The sequence below is a fragment of the Cervus canadensis genome, chromosome 25 (genome assembly GCF_019320065.1).
Source record: "Cervus canadensis isolate Bull #8, Minnesota chromosome 25, ASM1932006v1, whole genome shotgun sequence".
In the NCBI taxonomy this organism is placed as follows: domain Eukaryota; kingdom Metazoa; phylum Chordata; class Mammalia; order Artiodactyla; family Cervidae; genus Cervus; species Cervus canadensis.
Window position 1 is genome coordinate 24,125,636 of NC_057410.1, and position 21,528 is coordinate 24,147,163.

A 21,528-nucleotide genomic window follows, 5' to 3' on the forward strand; every position below is an offset into this window, starting at 1 on the left:
ACTTTAGTAGGGTGGGACAGAGCAAAGATTGGATGAAAAATAAATTTATTCCTGAGTCTCAGTGAGGTGGACAAATTGATTGGAACTGAAGGTGTAGGTGGCAGAGTGGGAGCTTTAACTGGAGCTTGGGATAGGGGCTACAGTTATTGGTAATAACTAGATATAGGGTATGACTGTAAAAGTGAATGAGGTTGTGGACAAGATTATTTAAGGTAAGAGAAAGTCAAGGAATGGAGAAGCTGGGTATTAGCGGGGATAGTAATCAAAATATTTAACTACCAGTACTAGTGTGGGCATGGGTTCATTAAAATGAAGTAGCTTATAGTTCTGTCCAGGGTCCTGGAGGCACTAGTGGCAATGAAAATGTTTCAGTATTTTAATGATCATGCTTGCACAGTTGAACTCAGGGTATAAGATGGGTCATCCACATGGATACTACCATGAATGATGATGAGGTTACATAGAGTAAGATAGCAAGCTAGTTGAGGGAGTCTTTAATGAAAGAAGGAGAATGACCAGGACTATGGTAGGTGATAATAACAAGGAAGGGTAACGTGTGGAATGGCCTGATGTCTCAAAGGAGCAGGACATTACTTAGGGAGAAAGGAGGGAAGTGGTACTTGAGACAGTAATGAAGAGCAAAGAGCATATTTATTCTACTTCTAACCCTATAAGGAGTAAAGCAGTGGCTTTCAAATTTCATATATTGTATTGGAAAAAAATATATTTGAAAGTCATCATTTATATACTTGAAAAAATAGCTTACTTTCATGGAACAATACCTTAACTACATGCAGTATATGTTGATATTTTTCTATTTATTTTTAAAGTTTTTTTATTTACTACCCATTAAATTGATTTCATAAACCATGAAAGTGAAAAGTGAAAGTGAAGTCGCTGTCGGGTCCAAATCTTTGCGACCCCGTGGACTGTAGCCTACCAGGCTCCTCCATCCATGCGATTCTCCAGGCAAGAATACTGGAGTGGGTTGTCATTTCCTTCTCCAGGGGATCTTCCCTACCCAGGGACCGAACCCAGGTCTCCCACGTTGTGGGCAGACGCTTTAACCTCTGAGCCACCAGAAATATGTTGCAATTTACCATTTGCGAAGCATTGGTCTGTATATTGTTGGAGAAAAGTCCCCTTGAGAGGACTGCAAAAGAAGCATGCTTTTTCCTGAAGAGGTAGCCAAGTTTCAGTTAGATAAAAGAGGTGAAAGAAACGTCTGTCAAAGAGGTTGAAGGATATAGGAGTGTCTTAGTCTGTTCAGGCTGTGGTAACAAGATACCATAGACTGGGTGGCTTATAAACAGTGAACACTTATTTTTCACAATTCTGGAGGGTGAGAAGCCTAAGACTGAGACACTGACAGATTCTGGTGAAAAACTGCTTCTGGTGTCTTCTTGCTCTGTCTTCACATGACAGAAGGGGCAAGGAAGCTCTCTGAGGCCTCTTTTATAAAGGCATTAATCCTATTTATGAGGGGTCTGCCCAAAAGACCTAATCACTTCCTTGAAGGCCGCACATCCAGATACCATCACACTGGGGATTAGGTTCCAATATGTGAATTTTGGGAGGGCACAAGCATTCAATCTACAGCAATGGGATTTTATTGATGATGGATCCTGAATTCCAGAGATCACAGTGGAAGAAGTTAAAAGTTGTTTTGGGGGTTAGAGTCTGATTCAAATTGGACAATGTAGAAGACAGTAATAGGGTAAGAATCCCTATGGTGAGGGATGATCTGGAGGCCAAGTATTCTTGTGGCTAGTGTTGTAAGCAGAGATATAGGACATGATAGAATTAGTACTCTCAGGGGGAGGTGTATAGTCAGTTCTTAGGATAGTCATCTTGTCAGTGGTGAGGTGAGGTTTAAGGGTTGGCTTGGGATGAGTAGATGAGGTGTCTGTGATAGAATGAAAGTCTCACTAGAAGTGTGCTGCACTTGTACATCCTCTTTCAATCATGTTTTGAACAGAGTTAAGGCCAGAGGGGCTGTCTTTCCAGAAGTGCCAGAGCTCCAAGGTCCCTTAAATCATGCTTGGCAATAGTGGTGGTGGTGTGAAGGATTAAGGGATTCTGCAGCTTAACCTTAAATCTTACTTTCCTTGATATTGAGGGGAGGGAAGGAGTAGCCTTATAAGGAGGTAACAGTTTCTTGTGTACTCTTTTTTGTTGTTGATTTTATTTTATTTTTTAAGTTTTTTGATGTGGACCATTTTTAAAGTCTGCTGTGCTGCAGTCCATGGGGTTGCAGAGTCAGACATGACTTAGCGACATAACATCATTTCTTAAAGTCTTTATTGAATTTGTTGCAATAGTGCTTTTGTTTTATGTTTTGTTTTTTTGGCCATGAGGCTTGTGGGATCTTAGCTTCCCAACCAGGGATGGAATCCACACCCCCTGCATTGAAAGACATAGTTTTAACCACTGGAAAGCCAGTTAAGTCCCTCTTGTGTACTCTTTACATGGGAAAATTTTAATTTGAAAGACAGTGCTAAATTGAATAGTGGGCACAGAGTTGTGCTAGAAATAGCACTAAACTAGGAACCAAAAGATTTGTTTCTAGTTTTGGCTTTGCCTCTAGGTGACAGATCAGTCAACTTGGTATAATGTCACTCATTCCTCTTCTTAAAAGCGGTTATGAGGACTAAATTAAGTAATAATATAGGCACATGGTGTAAAACTTTAAAAACACAATTCAAAAGCAAGATGCTGGCAACTGATGTTACTTGGCAGAAATAACGTGTAGTCAGTGCAAACAGTGAACCAAGTGCCAGCGGCCATCAGTGACAGCTGGTGCTGCAACCAGGGTAAGACGAGATGCTTTTATAAGATTTAAGGAGTTTTTGGTGGTAGGACACAACTCAGAGACAGACAGGTGAAAGGCAGAACGCTCTGTTACTCACAGCTATAAACCAGAAAAGGCTGTCACACAGGAATTTTACCCAGGGACAGGTAACAGTAAGCTGGAACTGTAGGAAATGCTTGTGGAGTCCTAACTGCTGGACTGCCAGGGAATTCCAGCACTGTGAAATATCACGTTATACTCAGACAACTTCAAAGTGGTGTAATCTCAAATTGTCATTATTTTATAGTACAAAAACTTAATTCTAAACAGATTACTCATTGACACAGTACGGTATCTTAGTTATTTGTTGCTTTTTTCATTGAAGACTAGTTGATTTATAATATTATATTAGTTTCAGGTATACAACAATTATTGAATATTTTTATAGATTATACCTGATTTAAAGTAATTATAATATATTGGTTATATTCCCTGTGCTGTACTGTGTCCATATTGCTTATTTATTTTATACCTACTAGTTCATACCTCTTAATCCCATTCCCTATCATGTCTCTCTGCTCACTGCTCTCACCACTGGTAAACATAGTTTGTTCTCTGTATCTGAATATGTTTCTGTTTTGTTATATGCATTTATTTGTCTTGTTTTTAAGATTCCATATATAAGTGAAAACATACCGTATTTGTCTTTCTCTGACTTATGTCACCTTTCATAATACTCTTCAAGTTCATCCATGTTGTTCCATGAATGTTGTTACAAATGGTAAATTCTTTTTTATGGATGATATGCCATTTGTGTGTGTGTGTGTGTGAGTGACAGTTTGTCTGTTCATGATGAACAGTTTATTTGGATGAACAGTTTGGACATATGAATGGACAGTTTATTTGTCCATTCATCTTTTGATGAACACTTAGATTGCTTCTGTGAATGGCAGATTCTTCTCAGATGGCTTCTTAGATGGCAAAGATTGCTTCTTAGGTAGCTGTTGTGAATAATGCTGCTATGAACATTGGGGGTGCAAATATCTTTTCAGATTAGTGTTTTTTTTCATTTTCTCTGGATATATAACCAGGATTCGAATTGCTGGATCATATGATCATTCTATTTTTAATTCTTGAGAAAACTTAATACTGTTTCCACAGTGACTGTACCAATGTACATTTTGACCAGCAGTGTACTAGGGCTCCCTTTTCTCCACATTTTCATCAATGTTTATTATTTGTTATCTTTTTCAGGGTAATCATTCTGACAGATGTGAGGTAGTAACTCATCATACTTTTAATTTGCACTTTGCTGATTATTAGTGATGTTGAGCATCTTTTCATGTGCCCATTGGCCATCTGTATATCTTCTTTGGAAAAATATTTATTTAGGTAATCTGCCTATTTTTAATTAGGCTGTTTTTTGATACTGAGTTGTATGAACTCTTTATTTGTTTTTGATATTACCCCTTACCAGTGTAAATATTTTCTCCCATTCAGTGCTCAGTGGCTTCAGTTGTATCCAACTCTTTCTGACCCCATGGCCAGTAGCCTGCCAGGCTCCTCTGTCCATGGGGCTTTCCCGACAAGAGTACTGGAGAGGATTGCCAAGCTGCCCTTCAGGGGATCTTCCCAGGGGTCAAAGCAGTGTCTCCCGCGTCTCCTGTATTGCAGGCAGATTCTTTACTGCTGAGTCACTGGGGAAGCCCTCCCATTCAGTAGGTTGTTCTTTTGCCAGTGGTTTCCTTTGATGTGCAGAAGCTTCTAAGTTTAATCAGACTTCATTTGTTTATTTTTCCTTTTGCTTTTCTTGCCTAAGGAGACAGATCCAAAAAATATTCCTAAGACTTATGTCAAAGAGTGTATTGCCTATGTTTTCCTCTAAGACGTTTATGGTTTCTGGTCTTACATTTAGGTCTTTAATCCATTTTGTATTTATTTTTGTATGTAGTATGATAAAATGTCCTAATTTTATTCTCTTACATGTAGCTGTGTAGTTTTCCTAGCACCAGTTATTGAAGAGACTGTCTTTTCCCCATTTTTTCCACCTTGTTATCGACTGATTGATCATAAATGCATAGGTTTATTTTTGGGATTTCTGTTCTATTCCGTTGATCTATGTGTCTGTGCATGTGCCTATACCATACTGTTTTGATTACTGTAGCTTTATAGTATAGTCTAAAGTCAGGGAATGTGATACCTCAGTTTTGTTATTCTTTCTCAAGATTGCTTTGACTGTTGAGGTCTTCTGCAGTTTCCTATAAATTTTAGGATTTTTTTGGTTCTGTGGAATATGGCATGAGTATTTTGGTAGGGATTATATTAAATCTGTAGATTGTTTTGGGTAATATAGTCATTTTAACAATATCACTTTTTTCTAATTGTAATTCATGAATATGGGATATCTTTGCATTTATTTGTATCATCTTTACTTTCCTTCATTAATGTCTTATATTTTTCAGAGTACAGGTCTTTTATCTCCTTGGTTAAGTTTATCCCTAGATATTTTTTCCTTTTCGATGCGATTTTGAAAGGGATTGTTTTATTGCTTTCTCTTTTTGATAGTTCTTTATTAGTGTATAGAGAAGCAATGGATTTCTGTATATTAATTTTATATCCTACAAATTTACTAAATTCATTTATTGTAAATTTGGTAGAGACTTTAAGGTTTTCTATATTTAGCATCATGTCATCTGTACATAGTTATAGTTTTAGTTCTTCCCTTCTAATTTGGGTGCCATTTATTTCTTTTTCTTGTCTGATTACTCTGGCTAGGGTTTCCAATTCTATATTAAATAAAAATTGTGAGAATGGGCATCCTTGTCTTTTTCCTGATTTTACAGGAAACACTTTCAGCTTTTCACCATTCAGTATGATGTTAGCCTTGGTTTTGTAATAGATGGACTTATCATGTTGAGTTGAGGTATGTTTCCTCTATACCAACTTTGTTGAGGGTATAGAGGTTTTTTGTTTTTTTTAAAATCATGAGTGATGTTGAGTTTTGCCAAATGCTTTTACTGTGTCAGTTGTGGTGATCATGTGATTTTTATCCTTTGTTTGTTAATGGGGTGTATCACACTGTTGATTTGTGAATATTACACCATCCTTGCATCTTTGGAATAAATCTCACTTCATCATGGTGTATGACTTGATCTATATATTATTGAATTCAGCTTGCTAATATATTGTTGAAGATTTTTACATATGTATTAATCGTGGATATTGGCCTATAATTTTCTTTGTCTGATTGTGGTGTTAGAGTAATGGGAACTTCATAGAATGAATTTGGTAGTGTTCTATCCACTCCAATTTCTTTTGAATAGTTGAGAAGGATAAGTACTAACTCTTCTTTACACGTTTGGTAGAATTGCTCTGTGAAGCTGTCTGGTTCTGGACTTTTGTTTCTTGGGAAGTTTTTTCATTACTGATTCAATTTCAGTACTAGTACTCAGTCTGTCCAGATTACTTATTTCTTCTTGGTTGAGATTTGAAAGATTGTGTATTTCTAGGAATCTGTCCATTTGTTCTAGTATGTCCAGTTTGTTGGGATGTAACTGTTTGTTGTATGCTCTTATGAATACTACGTTGTTTGCAGTATTTGTATCTCTGTGATATTGGTTATAATTTATCCTCTTTTATTTCTTATTTTATTTGGGTCCTCTCTTTTTATTGATGAACCTGGCTAAAGGTTTATCAATTGTTTTGCCAAAAGTTTTAACTTTCGCTTCAGGTTTGAAGGATTCATTAGCAAAAGATATATACAAATAAACAATTTCAATATTTAATAGAGAATTGCCTAATTTATCTTCAATATACAATAAATAAAATAAAAGAGAAATAGGAACTGTAGAGGAGAGAAAATGCATCGACTGAAACAGCATCTAGACTCAAACAGCACTGGGAAGTCCCATATAACAGCAATCTGGAGTCCCAATTGGGAAAAGGTCCTGGGCACCACATCTGCTCCACAAGTGAGACTTCAAATTGCAGTTTTTGGGTACCACTTATAATTCCTGGTCGCAAACTGATATCATTGTCAGTTTGTGAGCAAATTGAAATTCTGATTTCACATTCATCTTTTTACAATGCTATTTGTTTTATCTTGTGAGTCATAGGAATTTGTTAAGTCCTGGGTGTGCTTGGCCCGACTTCCTCTGGGGGGCTCAAGAATTCCAAGACCTGCACCTTATCTTATCTATAGTTCCTCTCAGGTTGCACTTGCGAGCAGGCTTGTAGTCAAGGCAGTGTCTAGGCAGGTCAGAAGCAAGGTCAGAGGCCTGCTCTGCTTTCTTGTCTCTGAAGCCTGAACAGGACTACTTCCATTTAATTTCCTTAACATCAGTTGTTTATCTTTCCAAAGAACCAATTCTTGGTTTCACTGATCTTTAAAAATTTTTTTGGTCTATTTTGTTTATTTCCACTCTGACCCTTATTCCTTCCTTCCCCTGACTTTGAGCTTTATTTTTTCTTCTTTTGCTAATTTATTTAGGTGGTGGTTTAAGTTGTTTTTTTGAGATTTTTCCTGTTTCTTTAGGTATGTTCATGTCACTATAAATTTCTCTTTTAGAACTGCTTTTACTGCATCCTATAGACTGAGAAATTTGTGTTTTTATTTTTATTTGTCTCAAGGTATTTTTAAATTTCCCCTGATATCTTCATTGACCTAGGCATTTTTAGTAGCATATTGTTTAGTCTTCACATAGTTGTATTTTTTCCACTTTTCTTCCTATGGTTGATTTCTAGTTTCATGCAGTTGGAGTTGGAAAAATGTGCTCAATATAATTTCTATCCTATTTGTTGAGACTTGCTTTGTGATTTAACATATGAGGTATCCCAGAGAAAGGTCCATGTGCACTTGAAAAAATATGTATTCTTCTGTTTTTTGGATGGAATGTCCCATGCTTAGTCATGTCCAACTCTTGTGACTCCATGGACTGTAGCCCTCCAGGCTCCTCTGCCCAAGGGATTTTCCAGGTTAGAATACTGGAGTGGGTTGCCATTTCCTTCTCCAGGGGATCTTCCCAACCCAAGGATTGAACCTGAATCTCCTGTGTCTCCTGCATTGGTAGGTGGTTTTTTACCAGCTAAGCTTCTAGGGCAGCCTGGAATGTGCCATAAATGTCTATTAAGTCCAGCTGGTCTAATGTGTCATTTAAGGCCATTGTTTTCATATTGATTTTCTGTCTAGATGATCTGTATATAAGTTTTTCTCTTTCAGCACTTTAAATATATTATTCCACCCCCTTTTGGCCTGCAGAGTTTCTGCAGAAGTCAGCTGATAGCCTTAAGGGTGTTCCTTTGTATGTGACCCTTTGTGTTTTTCTTACTTCCTTTAAAATTATGTATTTAGCTTTTGCTGTTCTAATTATGATCTGTCTTAGCGTGAGTCTTTTTGGTTTCATCTTCTTTGGAACTCTCTTTACTTCCTGTACTGGACATCTGTTTCTTTCTTTAGGTTCATGAAATGTTCAACTATAATTTTATCAAATATGTTTTCTACCCCTTTTTCCTCTCTTCCCCTTCTTGGAGTATGTTTGATACTGTTATAGAGGTCCCTTAAACTATCCTTACTTTTAAAATTTTGCTTTTCTTTTTGCTGTTCTGATTTTTTTGTTTCCAATATTCTATCTTCTAGATCACTTCTGTATTCTTTCATTTAATTTATTGTTAATTCCCTCTGGTATGATTTTTTTATTTCAACTATTCTTCAGCTCTGACTGGCTCTTTTAAAATATTTTCTAGTTCTTTATTAAAATTCTTGCTGTGTTTATTTATTCTTTTCCCAAGTTCAGTTAACATTATTATCATTTTTGCTTTGAATTCTTTATCAGATAAATTATTTATCTTTGTTAAATTAGGGTTTCCCTGTTGTTTCAGCTGGTAAAGAATCTGCCTGCAATGTGGGAGACCTGGGTTGTTACATTAGGGTGTTTTTCTTGTTTTTTTGTTTGAAACATATTGTTTTGTCTTCTCATTTTGTTTTTACTTTCTCTGTCATTACAAAATTAGGTGAAGCAGTTACCTATCTCAGTCATGAAGTCATTTCCTTGTGTGGGAGCATCCCTATGTCATCTGCATGTGTCCAGTGGCTTTGGTGGAAGAGCTGGTTCTGAAGTGAACATGGGTCACATCTTACCTTGGTTTCTGTAGGGAGCTACCACCTTGGTATGGGAAGTAGGGGTGGAGTTGAAAGGGATAGAGCCAGAGCCAAGTTTAATCAGAACTTTTCCTGTGTTGATTGGCTATTTCCACTCTGTTGGATGCAGGTTTGGGGCCCAAGGTGTTGGAGCAGAAGCTCTGGGTGAGTTGTATTTCTCCTTGGTGTGATAGTAGTCTTTGCCTTGGTTAGGGTCATGGCTGTGGCCTGAAGGACTATATTTCTATGCTGGTTTCACTTTTTCCCTAGTGTGTGTGCATTAGACATGTTTGGGGCCACAGTGCCTGGTACCACACTGTTGAGCTGGTTTTGCTCCTACAGGCTTTGGTGGTCTCCACCCTAGAGGTAGTTTTATTCCTCCCAAATGTGGGCAGGGACACGTACATTGGAAATGGTTGCTTCTGCCCTGGTCAGAGGCAGGTATGGAGTTCAAGTCAGCTCTGTTCGCTCTTATGGGCACACTCTCATTAACAATGGTGGACTTTGCCTTAGTTTAAAAGTAAAGGGATGGGAAAGGACATATCTTTATATACAACTGTAAGAAAGCAGAAAGGGTTATAGAAATCTAGGGCAAAGCAGACTTCAGAACAAGCCATAATACAGAAAAATAGGCTTCATAACAAGCCATACTACTAGGGATAAATAGGGGCACTTCATAATAATAACAAAATCAATTTTCTAAGAAGACACAACAGAGATTTACAATAATGAAAGAAAAACTGATAGAATTGAAAGGAGAAATGGAAAAATTCTCAATGATACTTGGTTATTTTAACTCTCCTTTTTCAGTAATTGATAGAAAAAGTAGGCAGAAAATCAGTAAGGATATAGAAGATTTGAATAACACTATCAATAAACTTTAATAGACATTTATAGACTCCACTCAGCAACAACATAATACATACAAAGCTGTCTTAAGCTAAAAGTATGCTAAGCCATTAAGCAAACTGATCACTATATATATATGGTCTATGCTCAGTCATGTCTGACTCCTTGAGACCCTTTGGACTGTAGCCCACTAGATTCCTCTGTCCATGGGATTTTTCAGGCAAGAATACTGGAGTGGGTTGCCATTTCTTCCTCCAGGGGATCTTCTTGACCCAGGAATCAAACCCATGTCTCCTGCATCGCCTACATTGCAGGCAGATTCTTTACCAGCTAAACCATTGAGAAAACCCCTAAATTGATCACAATGGAACTAAATTATAAATCAATAATTGAAAGTATCTGTAAAATCCCCAAATAGTTAAGTATCAAACAATACACTTTCAAATAACCCAGGGGTCAACAAAGAAACCACAAAGGGAATAGTGAGTTATTTTTTGACTGAATAAAAATGAAATATCAACATTTATGGGATACAGATAAATTAACACTTATAGGAAAATTTAATGTTTATATTAGAAAAAAAATAAAGACCTCAAGAAGTGAGAACAAATCAACTTAGACTGGAAATTAATATAAAAAAGCAATAATGAAAAGTTGAAATTAACAAAATAAGAAACAAAAAACAATAAAGAAAAATTTAAAAATATTTTTTAATCAGTAAAGCCAATAAATCTTCATGAGATTAAGAGAAAAAGTGAAAAAACAAGTTATCAGTTCAGTTGCTCAATCATGTCTGACTCTTTGTGACCCTATGGACTGCAGCATGCCCGGCTTCTCTGTCCATCACCAACTCCCTAAGCTTGCTCAAACTCACGTCCATCGAGTTGGTGATGCCATACAACCATCTAATCCTCTGTCATCCTCTTCTCCTCCTGCCTTCAGTCTTTTGCAGCATCAGGGTCTTTTTCAATGAGCAAGTTATTCAGGATCATGAATGAGAGAGTGTATCACTACAGATCCTTCATAGACTTAAAAGCCAATATGAGGGTGTTATGAATGATTTTATGCCAATGCATTTGACAATTTAAATGGAGAAATTCTTTGAAAGACACAGATTAACAAATTACAAGAATATGTAGAAAACCACAGTAGCACTATCAACTATTGAATTTGTAACCATAATCAGAAGGAAACTCAAGGTCCAGATGGTTTTACTGGTGAATCTGATCAAACGTAATCAAAAGGATAGTAATTCTACTGTCAGGAAGCATTTAACAGGAGGCTTCCTGTGTGCTGTTTTGGATCTGTCATGAATCCTCTGTTCCTTATTAATTCCTGAATATTCAGGAATTAAGAGGAGTGGTAAACCACTCCCTGGGGTGAGGAATGCATGCATTTCCTTCGTTAGTTTCTCCATAGGGAGAAAAGTAACTATTTATGACCCTCTTCCTTTTTATGGACCAAGTGATTATTTACAACCGTCTCTCTTTGATATGGACTGTCTGGATTTTTGATCTTTATCTTTGCTGAAAAAAGCTACCTTGTAAGACAATATATATTCCCACACTATGTTGAATAAAACACCCTTGCTCCACCAGAGACTTGGGTCCCTGTGTCCTTCTTTCTCTCTATTTCTCTCTCTCTCTCTCTCTCTATTTCTGGCTGATTCCCTGGAGCACGAAGGCTGGCTGCATAACCCAGGGAATATTAGCCTCTTTCCTTCTTTCACTTTCTTATCGTTGACTCTGGACCACCAGGTTCCAGTCCATTAAAGGACCCCCAACATTCTACAAACTTTTTTTTAAAGAAATTTTTATTCAGATCTTGTTTTATGACTAAATATAGTTTTAGTCATATAAATTCTGTATTTTTTGGTTAAATTTATTACTAGTTATTTTATGATTTTGTTGATAACATGAATGGATTTTTTTTTCCACTTTCAGTTCAAATTGGTTTTTGATAGGATAGTAATAAACTTTGTGTGTGTTTATTTTTTGTGTTGTCAACTTAATCTTATTAATTCTCATTCTTCCCCTCATCTCAGCCTATTGAGTCTAAGAATTAATCATATCATCTGCATACAAAATAAGTAATTTGGTATTTTATAATTATTTTAAGTATTTCCTCTTCATGTCTTATTATCATAGTTATAAATTTCAAAACAATGTAAGGAAACAGTGGAGAAAACAGGCATGTCTGCTCAGTTTCTGGTTTTAATAGAAATCACTTCATTTTTCACTATTTATAGTTTATCCAAGAAATTAAAATTACCATGTTTACTAAAAATTCCATGTAACATTTGTGTATAACTTAATAATTACTTAATAAAGCAAAGATCTATGTGATCACTATATAAGAAAAAAAGTTAAAGGTAAAGAAATAGTACATTACCAGAATTGGGAATGTACATCACTCCATCACTCTGCTACAGGAGCCCTGTCCCTTCTCTTAGTACTAACACAGGTTGCCCTAACATTCTTACCGATTTCCTTACTTTCTTTGTAGTTTTACCATTTATACATGCATCCCTAAATAATATAGTCCTGTTTGCCTTTATTTGAACTTTATATGAATGAAATAGTTTCATGTAACATTTTGTACAATATTATATCTAAGGTTGATCCATGCTACTTGGTGTGGAAATGTTTATTCATTTTCTTTGGTTGTATTCACTTTATACATACATACGTATGCACGTCTGCTCAGTCATGTCTGACTTTTGCAGCTTCATGGACTGAAACCCTCCAGGCTTCTCTGTCCATGGAATTTTCCAGGAAAGAATACTGGAGTGGGTTGCCATTTCCTGTTTCCATTGGGAAGATTAGGGGATCTTAATATAATTAATAATCTTAATATAATTATTAATAATATTAACAATCTTAATGTGATTATAATTAATTATAATATAATCTTAATATAATTACATTTATCAACATTTTTTGGCAGTTCAGTTCAGTTCAGTTCAGTTGCTCAGTCGTGTCCAACTCTTTGTGATCTCATGGACTGCAGCATGCCAGTCCTCCTTGTCCATTGCCAATTCCCAGAGTTTACTCAAACTCATGTCCATTGAGTTGGTGATGCCATCCAACCATCTCATCCTCTGTCGTCCCCTTCTCTTCCTGCCTTCAGTCTTTCCCAGCATCAAGGTCTTTTCAAATAAGTCAGTTCTTCGCATCAGGTGACCAAAGTATTGGCATTTCAGCTTCAGCATCAGTCCTTCCAATGAATACTCAGGACTGATTTCCTTTAGGATGGACTGCTTGGATCTCCTTGCTGTCCAAGGGACTCTCAAGAGTCTTCTCCAACACCACAGTTCAAAAGCATCAATTCTTCAGTGCTCAGCTTTCTTTATAGTCCAACTCTCATATCCATACATGACTACTGGAAAAACCATAGCCTTGACTAGATGGACCTTTGTTGGCAAAGTAATGTCTCTGCTTTTTAGTATGCTGTCTAGGTTGGTCATAACTTTTCTTCCAAGGAGCAAGCATCTTTTAATTTCATGGCTGCAATCACCATCTGCAGTGATTTTGGAGCCCCCCAAAACAAAGTCTGTCACTGTTTCCACTGTTTTGCCATCTCTTTGTCATGAAGTGATGGGACCGGATGCCATGATCTTAGTTTTCTTAATGTTGAGTTTTCAGCCAACCTTTTCACTCTCCTCTTTCACTTTCATCAAGAGGCTCTTTAGTTCTTTTTTGCTTTCTGCCATAAGGGTGGTGTCATCTGCATATCTGAGATTATAGTACTTTTCATATCTGGTTTTTAAAAATCCTCCTCTGCCATGAATATATTGTCCTACATTATGTTATAAAAGTTTTTTAGTTTTGCCTTTCACATATAATACTTCAACTGGGACTGTTTTTCGCTTATTCTGGGTGAGGATAAAATTTTATTAATTTTTTACATGAAGAGCTAATCATCCCAGCAGTATTGATTGAAAAGTACACCCTCAATGAATTGATCTACCTTGCCATCTCAGTGTTTACTTCTGAGTTTGGGGTCCATTTCTGAGTTCTCTTTTCCATTAGCATATTTGTTTATTTGTCAGTAATATAAAGTTTTAATTACATAGTTTTATAATAAATCTTGATGTCTTATTCTTCTTAATTTGGCCTTTGTTGAGTTGTTTACTTTTGCATAAATTTTGGAATCAACTTTTCAAATTAATAAAAAATTGTTCTGGAATTTTAATTGAAATTATACTAAAAATATGGGCTTCTCTGGTGGCTCAGTGGTAAAGAATCTGCCTGCCAATGCAGGAGATGTGGATTTGATTCCTGGGTCAGGAAGATCCCCTGGAGAAGGAAATGGCAATCCCACTCCAGTATTCTTGCCTGAAAAATCCTGTGGACAGAGGATCATGGCAGGCTACAGTCCATGGGGTCACAAAGGAGTTGAACACGATGTAGCAACCAGAACAACAACAACAGACTAAATATATAAATGATTTGGGAACAACTGACAGTTTTAAAATCGTCTACCATTTATAAGCATGATATATTACTTTCTATTTAGGTCTTCATTAATGTTTCTCAATAGGCTGCTATTATGTATTTGTTTATTAATTATATAGATGCAAAGGGGTACCTTACTGGCCTTTTAATTTTATTTCTATAATTATTCATGCATACCCCCTACTCCATATACTGTTATACAATATGTACCTGGATCAAATGCACATGCTGTATTTTTTAAACATAAGATCTTAGGCAAGAGGGCTTAGGAAAAATAAGATAGGCATGATACATGGATTTCTAATATGAGAATAATTTAATTTTTTTCACATTTTCCTGCATATTGGTCACAATTTTCCTATAAAAACAGAACTGATAGACTATATACATAAACATATAGATATGTAGAAGAGATTTATTGTGAGACATTGGCTCACACAATTATGGAAGCTGAGATTTGCCATCTGCAAGACAGAGGCCAAGGAAAGACAGTGTTGTAATTCTAATCTAAACTGAAGGTTTAAGAACCAGGGGAGCTAGTGAGAGAAGTCCCACCTTTAGTCTGAAGGTCCAAGAACCGGAAGCATCAATATTTAGATATTGGGCAGAGAAAGCACACTCACCCTGTTTTGTTCCATTTTAGCCCTTAGCAGTTGGATGATACCCAGGCAGTCTTCTTTGCTGAAGTGAAGTGAAGTCTCTCAGTCGTGTCCGACTCTTTGCGACCCTGTGGATTGTAGCCTACCAGGCTCCTCCATCCATGAGATTCTCCAGGCAAAACTACTGGAGTGGGTTGCCATTTCCTTCTCCAGGGGATCTTCCTGAACCAGGGATTGAACCTGGGTCTCCCGCATTGCAGGCAGATGCTTTAACCCCTGAGCCACCAGGCAAGCCGCTGGAAACACTGTCATAGACACACCCAGAAATAATGTTTTGCCAGCTATCTGGGCATCCCTTAATCCAGTCAAGTTGACATGTAAAATTAACCAGCACATCAGTCTATTCAGGTTCACTGGCCTTTTGATGCCAGAGAATACCACCAGGTCTTATGAATGGATGGCTCTGACTGTTTTCATTCTGGAGTATTAGTTATACCTGATTTCTTCTTTGTTGTAGGCTCCTTTCTTTATTGTGTGCCTTTGCGAAAATGCCAAGAAAAAGTTGACATTTTGGCCAGAGACCCTGTTCTGCTTCGATATACTTTATGTATGTCAGCAAGCCCTGCTATTTCCTCACACAGAACCAAGGTCTCTCTCTGTGAACATGTGTGTGAAGTGAAAGTTGCTCAGTTGTGTCTGACTCTTTGTGACCCCATGGACTATACAGTTCATGGAATTCTCCAGGCCAGAATACTCGAGTGGGTAGCCTTTCCCTTCTCCAGGGGATCTTCCCAGCCCAGGGATCAAACACAGGTCTCCCTCATTGCAGGCAGATTCTTTACCATCTGAGCCACAAGGGAAGCCCAAGAAGCCTATCCCTTCTCCAGCAGATCTTCCCGACCCAGGAATTGAACCAGGGTCTCCTGCATTGCAGATGGATTCTTTACCAATGAGCTATGAGGGAAGCCCCTCATATGAGGGAAGCTATGAGAGAGTTATGAAGGTCTCTCTCTGATTATTTTGCAAAGGGCTCCTGGATAGGAACCTGTACATCAAGCTCTTTTTCCCCCAGCCCCCTCCTCTCTTTTTTTTGGCAGCTTATTTACTTCAAAATCCAAACAAATAGTTAAATATAACTGAAATTCAATTTCCCCAAATGCTCTGTGCCTATAAACATCTTTCTCCTTTAGCGATACGTTTTCTCTTTCCGATCAGAAGCTTTCTCTTACCTGCTGGCACACTTCTGTTGCCTCAGCATTCGCAGTAGAGCTGTTTTTACCTCCTGGTTCTTGAGGCTGTAGATAAGGGGGTTCAGCAAGGATGTGATCACACTGTACTGAACGGAGACCACTCACTCCAACATTGAGCCTGAGGCGGGGCTGATGTACCTGAACAGAGCCGTCCCATAGAACAGGAGCACCACAGTGAGGTGGGAGGAACAGGTGGAGAAGGCCTTGCCTTGGCCCTCAGAGGAGCGGATACTCAGTATGGCAGAAATGATTCTTGAGTAAGAAAAGAGGATCGGGGGAAGTGTCAGCAGCCCTAAAGATGTACATGACACAGCTAGAAGAAGCTCGTTGACAGTGGGGTCAGTACAAGACAGAGGGAAGAGTGGAGGTAGCTCACAACTGAAGTGGGGGATGATGTTGGAACCACAGAAATGCAACTTGTGAACCAAAAGACTATTCATCAAGGAAATAGAGAATCCCACTGCCCAAGCTATGCTCACAATCCCAGTGCAGAGAGGTCTGTTTATGACCACAGTGTAGACCAGAGGGTGGCAGATAGCAGCATAGCGGTCGTAGGCCATGGCGGAGAGAAGACAGGCTTCTGTCCCCCCTGAGAGAGTGAAAAAGAAACTCTGAGTGATGCAGCCCCACACTGAGATGCTTTTCTTCTGAGACAAGAAGTTCTGTAGCATTTTGGGCACAGTGACTGAGGAGAAACTGAGATCCAGGAAAGACAGGTGTCCGAGGAAGAAGTACATGGGTGTGTGGAGCCGAGAATCAGCCTTGATGATCAGGATCATCACTGTGTTCCCCACTAATGTCAGCAGGTAAATCCCCAGGAACAGCACAAAGAGCACGGTCTGGATCTGGGGGTCACTGGACAATCCCAGAAGGACAAACTCAGTAATAATACTGACATTTTTCATGGTTGCTTAGAGATTCTGTCCCTCACAAGAAATGAATGGTTCTACACTTGTGAGACATTAATCTGAGTCATTTTCCATGAACAAGAGTCTTTTGCTCAAAGAGAGTATACCTCCTTCTGTGCTGTGTGCTAAGCCGCTTTAGTCGTATACCTTCTTACCTATAGACCAAAATGGAAAACCCAGGATAAGGGAGTGTCTCCTCAGATACTATATTCTTACTTGATCTTCTTTTCTAATTGCTAGCATTATCTTGTCATGATCTTTATCCTTCACCCTACTTTGTCACTTAGTAGTAATAATAATTAACAATAATAACTCATGTGCATTTAATAATAACAATGTATCATACATAGGAAAATCAGGTTCTGGATTCAAAACAAGGGGCGGAGCCCAGAAAACCCTCCCTGGTTAAGGGCTGAGAGGCCCATGGGAAAGTGATTCCTTCTTAGACAAGTGAGATCATAGACTCACAGTATGCTAGGATGTTGTCATAATGGCTTTTAACCCTTTCATTTTATAAATGAGGTGAATGCAATGCCTGAGGCCTCATAGCAAAATGAAGTCAAGGTTGGGATTAGTCCAGATGTTTCAATTAGTCTTGCATGCATCCTCATGTACCACACTTACTGGTTTTAAACTGATTGTTAAGATGAGTTTTGTGTGGTTTTGGGGTCATGAATGACTTCATTAGTAGGAAGTTCACCTAAATTATGTCCAGGTATTCCTTGGCTCTGATATAGTACTCCCTACAGTTCTATGACAGCAGCTATTAAAGTGGAATGAGTGCTAGTTTTAGAGTACTAACCTTAGTTTGAGTCTTGGCTCAAACATTCTAATGGTATCATCTGAGAAAAGTTACTCAGTTTCTTGAAACCTTCCCTTACTCATTTATGAAATTGGGCAAATGAAACATATGCTTTTGCAAACTGTCTTGCCCATGACACCCTGCACAGAAACATCAAACATGTGTACGAACAAAAATTGACACAGAATCTTGAAAAATAGAAGTGATTTCTCTATTGGTTAGTAGGCTTATGGGCATTCATTTCTTTTGAACAGTTTCTCTAATATTGTAAAATTACTTTTCCATTGAACATTTCTTTTTTTATATATAATGAAAAGATATGGAGACTTTCAGGAAACTCAGTTTAGCTGTGTTTTCTTCAGAGAGAAATACTGAATTGCAGTGAGAGAAAGCTCCTGGGCAAAGGAAGCTGAACCTCTAAAGGGCAAATTTTTCTGTGGTTTCTTCCCCATTACCACTGGGCACCTCAGTAGTTTGATACTACTCAGTACATGTCCCAAGTCCTACATAGGACTGAATCCGGTGCCATTTAAAAATATTCCAGGCCCAGGATCTCAGAATACTTCAGGGCACTGTTTTCAAAGTGTGAAAACAGTTTGCCATAGTGCTTTAGGGAGACACCCTAAGTATCAAGAGGGTGAGGAGTTACAGGGTGTTTGAGGTTTCACATCCATCTCAATCACCCCATCTCTCCATTCATCTATTTAATCATATTTGATGGTAGGATTTTGGTGGTAGGATTCCATCAAAGCAAAGTGTCCCATTAGTACAAACTTTCGAAAACCCTGCAAACTAGGGATTCCTTAGCCAGAATAAAGTTGTCTTTCTCACTATATTCTCCACCCTTCTCAGTCCTCCAGGAAATCTCCTCCTTACTCTTCATCTGGCTTTGCAGCCAGTAAAAACATTCCCATTCAAAATAAAAGCCTAAATTCTGGGGGAGGGAGGGGTCCCAGAACTTGATACATAAAGGAACAAACAAGAAGACTCCAAATGGACAAAGGGCAGAAGGCTCAATCTTCCAACTCAGCCATTACCTGAATGGAGGTAGCAGTGTCTGACTTTGAGAAAGATATTTCCCTAATCTGGATCTAATTTCCTTCTGTGGAAACAGGAGGGGCTTGGACCAGATAACCTGTACAGCTCTCACTAGTTACATATAACTATGCACCTTTAAGTCTCTCACCTGCCTTACTAAACATGGCTGCTCAGGGTTTGCTGCGTCTTTTGAATTTTAAGCCAGCCTGCTTGCCACAGGACACTGTTGCTGGAAGGAGACTTCATTCCAGTGGTTAGAGATGAGAGGCTTCAGTTAGATGCCAGGAAAGGTGGACCTTGTTTCCCAGCCACTAATATGGCCAGAGACAGATAGAGACAGGCAGTGGTTAAGAGCCAAAGTGTTCGGGTGTGAGTCTCTTTGGAGAGGGCTCTCTTAAGACTTAGGTTTTTCTCTTGTTTTCTCCCTCAGTCCCAGGGAGAGCTCCTGGATAGTTTGTGTGACCTGTATTTCCTCTTTCATCAGAGTCCTGGGATCTTGTACCAGGTGGGCCCTGGGGAGGAATGGTGAGAAAATGCTCCAGAGTCAGGAATTGTCCACTGCCCATGGGAGAGGTAGCATTAGCTAGAACCAGAGGGGCCACTGGTCCTGGGACTGAGTGGTTACTGACATGGCTGTTTCCAAGAGTATCTGGTTGATACTCAGGAGTTTAGAAAGCTCCTGGCCACAAATTGCTCTACTAATTAAGAAGCAGAGGATCCAGAAGTTCTATAAAGGATTCATCTTGTCTCTGACAGCTCTCTTGGATTTTGAGCATGAGTATGTGCATGCACACAAACACATATACCTAGGTCTATACAATTTGAAAATGTATTACTCTTATGAAACCATTTGCTCTTTTCTAAACCCTTGTTTCTCTAGCAATCAGCTTAAGCTCTTGCCTCCTACTTCATGGAGGAAATGTTTCTATGCTAATCTTAATTTTGCTGTATCTCTTCCTCTGTTGGGCTTTAGTACTGTTTATTGCTCATGTTTTTCATTTTTAAAAATGTAGTAGGAACAAAAACAGAAATATAGACCAATGAAACAAGATAGAAAACCCAGAGATAAATATATGCATCTATGGGCACCTTATCTTTGACAAATGAGGCAAAAATATACAGTGGAGAAAAGACAGTCTCTTCAGTAAGTGGTGCTGGGAAAGTTGTTCAGCTACATGTAAGATAATGAAATTAGAACACTTCCTAACACCATACATCAAAATAAACTCAAAATGTATTAAAGACCAGAAACTGTAAAACTCTTAGAGGAAAACATAGGTAGAACACTCTTTGACATCAGTTCAGTTACTCAGTTGTGTCTGACTCTTTGTGACCCCATGAATCGCAGCACGCCAGGCCTCCCTGTCCATCACCAAATCCCGGAGTTTACTCAAACTCATGTCCATCGAGTCGGTGATGCCATTCAGTCATCTCACCCTCTGTCATCCCCTTCTCCTCCTTCCCCCAATCCCTCCCAGCATCAGGGTCTTTTCCAAAGAGTCAACTCTTCGCGTGAGGTGGCCAAAGTACTGGAGTTTCAACTTCAGCATCAGTCCTTCCAATGAACACCCAGGACTGGTTTCGTTTAGGATGGACTGGTTGGATCTCCTTGCAGTCCAAGGGACTCTCAAGAGTCTTCTCCAACACCACAGTTCAAAAGCATCAATTCTTCAGCGCTCAGCTTTCTTCACAGTCCAACTCTCACATCCATACATGACCACTGGAAAAATCATAGCCTTGACCAGACGGACCTTTGTTGACAAAGTAATGTCTCTGCTTTTTAATATGCTATCTAGGTTGGTCATAACTTTCCTTCCAAGGAGTAAGTGTCTTTTAATTTCATGGCTGCAATCACCATCTGCAGTGATTTTGGAGCCCCCAAAAATAAAGTCTGACACTGTTTCCACTGTTTCCCCATCTATTTGCCATGAAGTGATGGGACCAGATGCCATGATCTTAGTTTTCTGAATGTTGAGCTTTAAGCCAACTTTTTCACTCTCCTCTTTCACTTTCATCAAGAGGCTTTTTAGTTGCTCTTCACTTTCTGCCATAAGGGTGGTGTCATCTGCATATCTGAGGTTATTGATACTTCTCCCGGCAATCTTGATTCCAGCTTGTGCTTCCTCCAGCCCAGTGTTTCTCATGATGTACTCTGCATATAAGTTAAATAAGCAGGGTGAAAATATACAGCCTTGATGTACTCCTTTTCCTATTTGGAACCAGTCTGTTGTTCCATGTCCACTTCTAACTGTTGCTTCCTGACCTGCATATAGGTTTCTCAAGACGCAGGTCAGGTGGTCTGGTATCCCATCTCTTTCAGAATTTTCCACAGTTTATTGTATGTCAAAGGCTTTGGCGTAGTCAATAAAGCAGAAATAGATGTTTTTCTGGAACTCTCTTGCTTTTTCGATGATCCAGCGGATGTTGGCAATTTGATCTCTGGTTCCTCTGCCTTTTCTAAAATCAGCTTGTACATCTGGAAGTTCACTGTTCACATATTGCTGAAGCCTGGCTTGGAGAATTTTGAGCATTACTTTACTAGCGTGTGAAATGAGTGCAATTGTGCGGTAGTTTGAGCATTCTTTGGCATTGCCTTTGTTTGGGATTGGAATGGAAACTGACTTTTTCCAGTCCTGTGGCCACTGCTGCGTTTTCCAAATTTCCTGGCATATTGAGTGCAGCACTTTCACAGCATCAT

At 38.6% G+C, this 21,528-nt stretch overlaps 1 protein-coding gene across 1 annotated transcript; it reads right to left on the reverse strand.

Annotated features, from left to right (window-relative positions):
* Nucleotides 1–16,183: 16,183 nt before the first annotated feature.
* LOC122427568 (olfactory receptor 8S1-like) lies at nucleotides 16,184–16,987 on the reverse strand. Its single transcript, XM_043447130.1, has one exon. The coding sequence runs from the start codon at nucleotides 16,985–16,987 to the stop codon at nucleotides 16,184–16,186; it is 804 nt and encodes a 267-aa protein (XP_043303065.1).
* Between the last annotated feature and the right edge of the window lie 4,541 nt (nucleotides 16,988–21,528).

Excerpts from the sequence above, each read along its gene's own strand:
- LOC122427568 (XM_043447130.1), bottom strand. The coding sequence starts at position 16,987 with ATGAAAAATGTCAGTATTATTACTGAGTTTGTCCTTCTGGGATTGTCC.